Below are 9,921 nucleotides of genomic sequence, written 5' to 3'. Positions count from 1 at the left end.
AAAAAAAAAAAAAAAAAAAAAAAAAAAAAAAAAAAAAAAAAATCTTAAACCGAGGTGGGTTTGTATCTGTTCTTTGCGTAAAAAAGCACAAACTTTTTCTTTTTCTTTTTTAAAAAAGACCGGACATAATTAACAGCTAATCACAAGTCAATCAGCTAATCAAATCCCCACTTAAGCCTGATTAATTTCTTATGTCAATTCCCTCCTTTTCTCCCCCTTAAATTCAATTCTACAATCCTATTTTTTCTTTTTTCTTTTATTTTTTTTGGAAGAAATCAAAAAATATTTTTAATAGTGTTTTTTAGTTTTGTTTTATTTAGTTTTTAAATTTCAAAATATTATATTTTAAAGAATTTGTACAAATTTGAAGGTAAAAAAAAGTAATATCTAAAATTTTAGACACCAAATGAAAACAAAACTGAGAGTAAAATAAATAGAAAATAGAAAATTTAAGGACAACTTCTACATATTTTATTAAATTTGAAAACTTTTTATTTAATTTTTAAAATTTAGAGAGTAAACGGGTTAATTTGATGTTAATTTGATGTTAATTTGATGTTAATCTACTTATTTTGCTCCTTTTTCTTTAGTTTTTTAAACTCCCACATGCAAATTAGTTATTTTAATCCACTAATAAGACAAAAATTTTGAATTTTAAACGTGTAAAACCATATTATATTATTATTGACCTGAAGGGATGAACCTTAAAAAAAAATATTATTAATGCTTTGATCAATTTAATTATACTTTAATTCTACATTTTACATAACTCATTTAGTTTTGTTTCAATTTTTCAATTTTCAATATTTAATAAACTAGCATAATCAATTCAAAAAATATTAGAGAAATTGTTATTCACGTTTTCGGTTTAAATAATTCTTTTAGTCAACATTTAATTTAATTTTATTTTATTTTGTCTTGACGAGGTTACCTTAAAAAAATTATGTAACATAATTATTTTTTGTTTGCTTAAATAATAATAATAACAACAAACTTAAAAAAAAACATGTTTTTTTAAGAAATCATGCGATGTGGTCGGGATTCATGCATACCAGTCGGAATCTGTGTGGGAGTTGAGTGAAATTCAGAAATGTCTCTGTTGATCAACAATGTTGTTGTTTGTTGATATACAAAACCCGGTCATCAAGCAACTGTAATGCAACTCCCCTTCTACTACATCCTCAACAATCTTTGCTAAACACAGCCACCCAACCTTTTTGCTCTGTAATTTTTCACGGTGAAATCCCACGTTGGTTGGAGGGAGAAACGAAACATTCTTTATAAATGTGTGGAAACCTTTCCTTAGTATACGTGTTTTAAAATTGTGCAGGTAACGATGATACATAGCTGGCCAAAACGGACAATATGTACTAGCGATGACCTCAAGCTGTTACACCAAACATTGACTGGTGTGCCAACAAGGACGCTAAGCACCAATGGAAGTGGATTGTAAGATCTCAAATTGGTTGGAGACGGAAACATCGGGCGGTGTGCCAACGAGGAGGATGTTAGACTCCCAAAGGGGTGGATTGTGAGACCCTATTATCGTTTGGATAGGGGAACGAATCATTCCTTCTAATAAGGGTTTACAAGGGTGTGGAAACCTCTTCCTACCGGACGAGTTTTACAACTTTAAGTGAAAATTCAAAGAGAACAAAAACACAAAGAAGACAATATGTGCTAGCGGTAGGTAGCGGTGGAGTTAGAACGGTTTCATATTTGAAGTATTCCCCTCCAAAAGAAGAGAAGCTAGATTGATAAGAACATTAGCAGCAGCAATTTGGGCATCAGGGAAGGCTTAATCCTTGAGAAATGTAAGCAACGGCCGAACCCCCACCTTCTTCCACTACGATCTTTTGATTCCGCTCGTTCCCACGAGTGTGAACTATCTAATAACAAATTGAAAGACACATTTCATATCCCAAATGGAAGATTCGAAGAAGACTTGCCTGAAGAACCCACCATGGCCGCACTTGCTAACGAAGTTCCAAGCACATTCCAAATTCTTCGAGACATCGGCCACCAAGTTCTTGAATCTGTTGTTCCCCAGGCAACTCGTTGTGATAATAAAGCTAATCCATTGGCGGCAGAAATCTGAGATTCTTCGAGATCATTCTAGCTTGGTCATTCCAATTCACAACAAAAACGAAATCTTTACTGGAAAAAGGAACTTGAATTGGCAAAAACAGACATTCTTCGTGAAGAATCACCGCAGAGACAGGCGCAAAGAGGCGGTGTCTGTGTGCCCCTTCCGTCTCCCACTAAGCAATTTTATATTAACCTTCATGGCTCCTATTAACAATTTTATTCCGTTCTTTTAGCACAATTTGGAACCTGTTAACAATTGAAGGTTAAATTATAAGCTTATTTCAAACTTTCATGTTTTCATGTTAAGACTTAACTTAGACATTGAATTTTTTGTTTTGTGCTAGAACTTTGTATTAAAAGTGGCTAACAAAACTCTAAATATTCCATATACGCTTATCTCGGCTAAGTGAGTCTAACTCGAAACGATTCTACCACCACCATACCTATTATTTCAATGTAACATATACACTAATCAAAATTCATTAATAGAACACAAACTTGAAATAGAACTATCAATTTTGGAAATGATAATTGATGTATTGTGGCAGAGATATGTTCAAATCAGCTCAATAACGTTGAAGATGATTGCGTGGAAAGAAATGAAAGAAGTTGCTACTAATAATGCTACAAAGTAGATTTTGGAATGAATGGGGTTTTATACTTGAAGCTATAGATTCAGTGCAGACAGAAATATGGTTCAACCAATATTATAGAACATCATCACAGTGCAGTTTTGGAAGGAAAATGGCCTGAAAATGGCGCAGTTTTAAGTAGCTGCAGAGCAAGAATGATTTAAAACCAGGCGAACAAGATTGAACACGGGAACACCCACATACAATCCATTTTGAGTCCCATGAATCTGGTAATTCGATCAGTAATCCCATCATAAGAAGGAATGAGAATTAATGATATGAAATGATAAGACCTTGAGACAGAAGGTTGAACCACAACTTCGCAGCACAAATGATATTACTAGACATTAAAGAAGGTAGCAACAAACTCAGAAAAATCAACTATTTCCAAATCTCACAAATTCGAGGATGAAAATGATGATGATCTTGTAAATGTCACCGACAAAACAAAGAGCCCAGCTGATTCTTGACAACCAAGTTGTTTAGTGAGTCGGGTAAGATCGAATAAGAATGCAAGTAGCAGTTTCAACTTTCAGTGACTTAAACAATGATATCAAACCCCATGAAATTAGCGAAATTAACAATGTATAACATCAAAGTAGAATGATAATTCAAGAAAAACATTCAAAACTGACTGAGTTCAAAGTGAAGAAAACTGAAACACAGAGTTTGACAACATTAATCCAATACTTCGAAGAACCCCACAAGAAATATCAAAACTAATTTGGAAACAAAACCATAAAACTAAGAGTTACCCAATAAACCTAAGCCGTTAGGACAACAGCACCACCATTCTCCTTGATCTTCTTCTCTGCAATTTTCGAGATGAGCTTGGCTTTCACAACGATTGGCTGGTTCTCGGGCAAAACCCCTTTGCCCAAAACTTTGAAATACCCAAATTGGGTAACATCAACCAAAGGGGCATTATCCTTAGAAGCCTTGTCCTTCACTTCCTGGGGGACGAGGGACCAGAGCTTGTCGACGTTCACAATGGGGCAATAGAATTTGTTTCGTAGCTTGTGGAAATACCTCATGCCAACTTTTCCAAAATAACCAGGATGGTATTTGTCAAACAGGATTCTGTGGTGGTGCATACCTCCAGCGTTACCACGACCACCAGGATGCTTACGGTGCTTGCCGATACGACCATGGCCGGCGCTCACGTGACCGCGCTTCTTCCTGTTCTTCTTGAAGCGGGTCGTCATTTCGTCAGAGAACGAGGGAGTTTTAGGTTGCAAGAATTTGCAGGGAGCGGCGAGACGAGGAAGAGAAAATTAGGGTTTGGGTAGAGTTTATAGCACTGAGAGCCGAGACCCACCCCTTCAAAATTTTGGGCTTTTTCGTTCGTATTAGCTGAAAGCCCAAGCCCCAGCCCAGCCCCAGAGAAACTCTCAGTTTATATTTTCTTTTTATGGTTCAGAATGGATTAATTTTACCCGTATTACAAAATTATATTATGACATTGTAGAACTTGGAAGGTATAATTATAGTGATTCCACATTGTAGAACTTCGAAGGTATAGTTATAGTGATTCAAGTCTGATAATGATTAACCAAATCCCATTTGAAGGGTCAGCTTCACTAATTTGGCAAATTAATTTGGAATGAAAAATTGGAAATATTTCATTTTAGCATTTAATTCCTCGAAACTTTCTTTCGCGTTAAGAAACCCCGAGAAGAAGTCGAAAAATTTCTTCGTCGACAAGCCAAACACGCCCTATTAAATCAAAAGCACAAATAATTTCTCGTTTTCATCGAAGCCCATTCAGATTTCGGGAAAAGAGCTTTGAGCGAGATGATACCGGTTTACGGATAGGATTCTTCGGGTTATTTTGCTACGATATTTCTAGAAAAGATCCAACTGCCTTTAGTCAAGTTTTAATTACAGAAAACCTTTCCATTTCTTTATATTATTAGAAATCTTCACCCAATTGGGATCACATAGGCGGTTTTAGTATTATACGTATATTTGTTTCTTCTTCCATTTTCCCATCTTCTGACCCACCCTCTGCGACGCCCGGTCTGACGCTTCTTCTGCTGGGTTTCTGAAGCCATGGAGTCTACTATGGTGATTAAGGTTAGAATTCTCGTCTTGATTTTACTGGGGTTTTCCTGTTTCCTTGATGATGATGATGATCATCATCATCGCTGTGTTTTTCCTGTTTGCGTGTGTGTATGTGATGTCTAGTTTTGGGTGTGTTGAAAATATCGTTCTCCAGAGGAGATTTGTTTATTATTAACTGGGTTTTTGTTGATCTCTATGAATTTCTGTTTGCTGGGTGTGAAGATATTGTTCATAATCAATTCGCTTGAGCGAGCCTCTATGTTCATTTCGTTGGATTTTGTTATTTCTTTTGGCCTTTATTATATGTTGTTTGATGAGAAAAATAAGGCAAGCTCAGATCGATAATTGGGAAATCAGAGAAGGTTGACTGACTTAATTGGGGTATTATGAATTGATCATTGTATGTTATTTCAAATTTTCGTATCAATAGGTTTGTACTTTTGACTCTGAAAGTGACAAATCCATTGATGTTTTATACCTAAAATCACTAATTTATGCTGTTCCAATTTCCATGTCGGTGGGTTTATAAACGAAGGCTTCCTTTCATCTATAATGGCAATATCGAGCTAGGAGTAGCACAGATTCATACATACTTGATACTTTTTGTGCACCGAATATGAAATCCATATTTAAATGGCTTTTGCATTGTAATGGATGTCTGCTTTCTTCATGTATCGTGGTCATTGTTAGAAACAGTACGAACCCCCATTTATTCTGTTTGCAAGTGCATTTCGTTTGCTTTTTGTTTTGTCGGCTGGGAAGTGATTGTCATTATCTATTTTTTAGAAGGCTTTGGAGGCCTATGCTCGAGGTATTATTGAGATGAAGTGCATTTTTATGTCTCAAGGTTTATAGTGTCTTTAATTTGTAAGAGGCACGTGCCCCCCTTGAGGAGGGCACATTGAGGACAAAGGGCTTTTCAGCTCGCCGAGTGTCACGGTCATAGTATGGTTGTGACATTCTCCCTCGCTTGTCATCGTCTCGATGACTTTCTTGGGGCACAATCCTATCGCGGATTGTGACACCTAGTATAGAAGAATAATATTAACTTTGTCCTTTTTTTTCAAGAGAAAGGCTGCCTATTGGTTATGTATGATCAAGCATGTTACTACTTATTGACACCAAGGCATCAAAAAAACATCAATAGGCAAAGCTTATAGAGATCCATGTTCTATTAGGGGAAATGGTGGCAATAAATTTTGGCTTAAATTGGCAGCTTTCTGTGAGAAAAAAACTGGTGCGATTACCTACTTGCAATTAGTATGATGAAGACTTATTCCCCTGTGATTTTTTTTTTTCTTAAAGGTTAAATATGGAGAAATGCTAAGGCGCTTCAGTGTTAGAGCCCATGGAAACAATAAACTGGATCTTGACATCAATGGCTTGAGAGCAAAGATACTTAATCTCTTCAACTTCTCTTCTGATACTGATTTTACGCTGACTTATATTGATGAAGATGGTGATGTGGTGACCTTGGTCAATGATGATGATTTGCATGAAATGATGAGGCAACAGTTGAAGTTCTGGAAAATTGATGTGCATCTGAGAAATAAGGAAAATGACCAATCCCATAATAGATCAGATGGAAGTTCTACCCCTATGATGTCAGCAAGTGGCCAACGTTTGTTTCAAAATGTTCGTCCTGGTATCTCTGAGGTTTTGAAATCTCTGCCAGAGCCCTTACCTGAATTTTGTTCAAAGGTCTTCCTTGACATCGCTTCAAAAGCCGCAGTTGCTAGCCCTGTGTTTTCTGATCTTGCTCAGAGCTTTATTCGGTTGGGAAGCACACACCCGAACACAGGTTCCCAGGCCTCATCTGTTCCAGAGACGTGCACACAGAATGTGGTCACTGAGGGTTCTACGGGTTCTCTAGGTGCAGATTCAAAAGCTTCAAAGAATGATGGCTTTCATCAAAAAGCAGATTCAAAAGCTTCAAGGAACGATGACGTTCAATGCGCTGGTTTAGCTTATAAAGATAGAAAGGTAATTAACAGTGAGAGCATGACGAAGAACATTGGTATAGCTGGACCTGCTGTTGATCTTAATGCCCTTCCTTGTGATTCTATTGCTTCTGGATTTGCTATTGAGAAATCAGCTACTGCTGCCCCTTCCAGCAGCCCTTTTGATGGAAAGGAGGAAGAAAAACGCAATGAAATGCATGTACGCGGTCTTCCTGCATCAGTGCACACTAAACCACATAATTCACCTTCCACTGATAGGGATGGTAGGTTCGTCAACGAGTGCCCTTTTAGTGGATTACCTGCGGCTACCGAACCATCTATGCTTGGAACTGCAGGTATAGATCCAGTAAACAGTGGTTACATTGAATCTGCAGGAAGTAAGTTCCATAAAGGTCCAAATGTCAGCAGCAGTGGCTACATTGAACCACTCCATGAAGATCCAATAATTAGCAGCCGAGGTTACGTTGAACCTGTGAGAAGTATATTCCACAGAGGTGTTATTTGTGATGGCTGTGGAGCCCATCCGATTACTGGTCCACGGTTCAAGTCCCAAGTGTAAGAATAGAACACAAACCTATTATTAGCTATTCTCCTTTTATTTCCCTTTGTTATCTGTTCCTAATTACCCAATTTTTCTGTCTTTGGTATTTCTCTTCAGGAAAGATAATTATGATCTCTGTATGGTCTGCTTTGCTGAAATGGGCAATGAGGCTGACTACATTAGGATCGACCGTCCTGTCTCTTACTGGCGTCCAAGAATGAAATCCTGCTATCGTAGAGTATGAAATTTTCACGACAGAGCTTCTATGCATCCTTTTGTTTTGTCATTAGCAATTTTATTTTGTTTTTAACTTCCGTTCTCTCTGAACGCAGCCTCCATTTCCTGGCCCCAAAATAATCAATGCTTTGATAAGTTCTGGAAAGCAGACCAAACTTGATAGTCGCTTTGTAGACGACATTAATGTCTTGGACGGCACTGTGATGCCTCCTTGTACCCCATTTACCAAGATATGGAGGTTGTATAATAGTGGGAGTGTAAATTGGCCTCGTGGTACACAGCTAGTATGGACTGGAGGAGATAATTTCAGTCGTTCAGAATCGGTCGAATTAGAGGTAGAAAAATGTTCTTAACTTCAATGCTAGTCTAATGGGCATTTGGTTTTCTGGTTTCTGGTGTTTGTATTTCTTCATACTTATTTTTCCTTTTTATTTTCTAAGACTTCTCTCACATCCTCACTTGCGTCAGGTTCCTGCTGATGGACTTCCTCCGGGTCGGGAAATTGACATTGCAGTTGACTTTATAGCCCCTCCATTTTCTGGTCAATACACCTCTTACTGGATTATGGCGTCTCCATCTGGCCAGAAGTTTGGACAACGTGTTTGGGTTCTTATTCAGGTATTTATGTGCACATCTCAGTTTTCCTAGTGCTGTATGCATTATATGCAGTAAGTTCATATAATTACACCATATTTAAATTTAACTTGTATTGTTTACGAACATGAAGGTTGATGCAGCACTTGGGATGCCAGATTCCGAGCATTCCCGAGCTTTGGACTCAAATTTATCCTCCTCCATAGTCATAGGTAGTGCTGGTTCAAACAGCCATGAAGGAGTAGAAAAGAATGCTACTCCTGCAATTTCTGACGGTGTCCTTCTCCCTCCTCGTAATTTCATTTCTATAACCGAACTAGTAAAACCTGACAATTTCTGACGGTGTCCTTCTCCCTCCTCGTAATTTCATTTCTATAACCGAACTAGTAAAACCTGATCTTAATGTGCCTATAAGCGAAACATCCTCGTAATTTCATTTCTATAACCGAACTAGTAAAACCTGATCTTAATGTGCCTATAAGCGAAACAGAGCTACAGTTCCTAGTAAATGAGGATATGCTAGTTGGGAAGAGTCCTGATACTTCTGCTCCTTCAATTTCTGACGGTGTCCTTCTCCCTCCTCGTAATTTCATTTCTATAACCGAACTAGTAAAACCTGATCTTAATGTGCCTATAAGCGAAACAGAGCTACAGTTCCTAGTAAATGAGGATATGCTAGTTGGGAAGAGTCCTGATACTTCTGCTCCTTCAATTTCTGACGGTGTCCTTCTCCCTCCTCGTAATTTCATTTCTATAACCGAACTAGTAAAACCTGATCTTAATGTGCCTATAAGCGAAACAGAGCTACAGTTCCTAGTAAATGAGGATATGCTAGTTGGGAAGAGTCCTGATACTTCTGCTACTGAGGATAACTTAGTCTCATCTCGCCCTGCTGTCGATGGCCATGGAGTTCTACCTCGTTCAACCGAGGTTCCCTCTGTGTCATACCCTCTTATTGATCTTTCTGTACCAACTCCAGCCGCAAACCCACCTCCTCCAATACCATCCCCCAAGGTTTCTCCAGCATCATCTGAAAAAGTCACTACTAACAACGTTGTTGAAGAAAATCTTCTTAAAACACTACAGGATATGGGATTCAAACAGGTTGATCTGAACAAGGAAGTACTGAAGAGGAACGAGTACAATCTAGAGCACTCGGTGGACGAACTCTGTGGAGTTTCCGAATGGGATCCGATGCTTGATGAGTTGGAGGAAATGGTTAGTAAGTCATTTAACGAAGTTGCTAATCCTTGATTTCTGGAGTCTTGGTTTATGATTATAAATATGTGGCACTACACAGGGATTCATCGACAAGGAAACGAACAAAAGACTTCTGATGAAGAACAATGGCAGCATGAAGCGAGTAGTGATGGAACTTCTATATGGGGAGAAGGCTTAGCTGAAGAAAGCTCTCTCAAAACTATGGGTTAGAATGTAAATACATAATACAACCAAACAGAATAAGAGATATGGCACTGTTGCTCTGGAACCAGGTTTTTTTGAGTCCTTTTCTGTTTCTGTTCTGTCTTTTGTCATTGTAAAAGTTGTGTGTGTATATATATATATATATGTCATTCGAACTTTTGTTCAATTCAGCGTCTAGAACTCATGTTTGTCTTGTAGCTGTGATGTTTAGTACTTTCATGAAGAGACTGGGCTTGAAGCTATAGAACAGTTCACAGATTGAACCTTCCTATTTATCTTCTTAGATGTCATTTCTTTTGTGTTTGTTTCTGTTTTTTGTGAGAATTATTAGTGTTCATGGGTATAGTTTTGAACTTTTTTATGTATCGATTTGGCTGAT

At 37.8% G+C, this 9,921-nt stretch overlaps 2 protein-coding genes and 1 long non-coding RNA gene across 3 annotated transcripts; 1 reads left to right on the top strand and 2 right to left on the bottom strand.

Moving 5' to 3' along the window:
- Nucleotides 1-3,288: 3,288 nt before the first annotated feature.
- Nucleotides 3,289-4,002, bottom strand: LOC111495371 (60S ribosomal protein L27a-3-like). Its single transcript, XM_023145376.1, has one exon. It carries the CDS (start codon nucleotides 3,923-3,925, stop codon nucleotides 3,485-3,487), a length of 441 nt encoding a protein of 146 aa, XP_023001144.1. The 5' UTR covers nucleotides 3,926-4,002; the 3' UTR covers nucleotides 3,289-3,484.
- A 376-nt stretch (nucleotides 4,003-4,378) lies between these two features.
- On the top strand, nucleotides 4,379-9,809 carry LOC111495091 (protein NBR1 homolog). The gene is made up of 9 exons (XM_023144962.1): nucleotides 4,379-4,796; nucleotides 6,090-7,300; nucleotides 7,404-7,524; nucleotides 7,619-7,858; nucleotides 7,992-8,141; nucleotides 8,251-8,407; nucleotides 8,478-8,538; nucleotides 8,606-9,335; nucleotides 9,418-9,809. The coding sequence occupies exons 1-9, from the start codon at nucleotides 4,773-4,775 to the stop codon at nucleotides 9,514-9,516; spliced, it is 2,793 nt and encodes a 930-aa protein (XP_023000730.1). The 5' UTR covers nucleotides 4,379-4,772; the 3' UTR covers nucleotides 9,517-9,809.
- On the bottom strand, nucleotides 8,249-8,611 carry LOC111495094. The gene is made up of 2 exons (XR_002720275.1): nucleotides 8,578-8,611; nucleotides 8,249-8,443 (listed from the first exon to the last, which is right to left on the bottom strand). It is a non-coding gene; the product is annotated as an uncharacterized LOC111495094 (long non-coding RNA).
- Nucleotides 9,810-9,921: the final 112 nt, after the last annotated feature.

Source organism: Cucurbita maxima, unplaced genomic scaffold (genome assembly GCF_002738345.1).
Source record: "Cucurbita maxima cultivar Rimu unplaced genomic scaffold, Cmax_1.0 Cma_Scf00021, whole genome shotgun sequence".
NCBI lineage: Eukaryota > Viridiplantae > Streptophyta > Magnoliopsida > Cucurbitales > Cucurbitaceae > Cucurbita > Cucurbita maxima.
Note: the sequence above shows the minus strand (reverse complement) of the source record. Positions and strands in the feature narration are given on the sequence as shown.

Bases quoted from the DNA above. Each gene is read 5' to 3' on its own strand.
- LOC111495371 (XM_023145376.1), bottom strand. From the start codon at position 3,925: ATGACGACCCGCTTCAAGAAGAACAGGAAGAAGCGCGGTCACGTGAGC.
- LOC111495091 (XM_023144962.1), top strand. From the start codon at position 4,773: ATGGAGTCTACTATGGTGATTAAG. The intron at 8,142-8,250 runs GTATTTATGTGC...ACGAACATGAAG, and splicing joins GTGTTTGGGTTCTTATTCAG to GTTGATGCAGCACTTGGGAT. The intron at 8,408-8,477 runs CTCGTAATTTCA...TTCTCCCTCCTC, and splicing joins TGACGGTGTCCTTCTCCCTC to GTAATTTCATTTCTATAACC.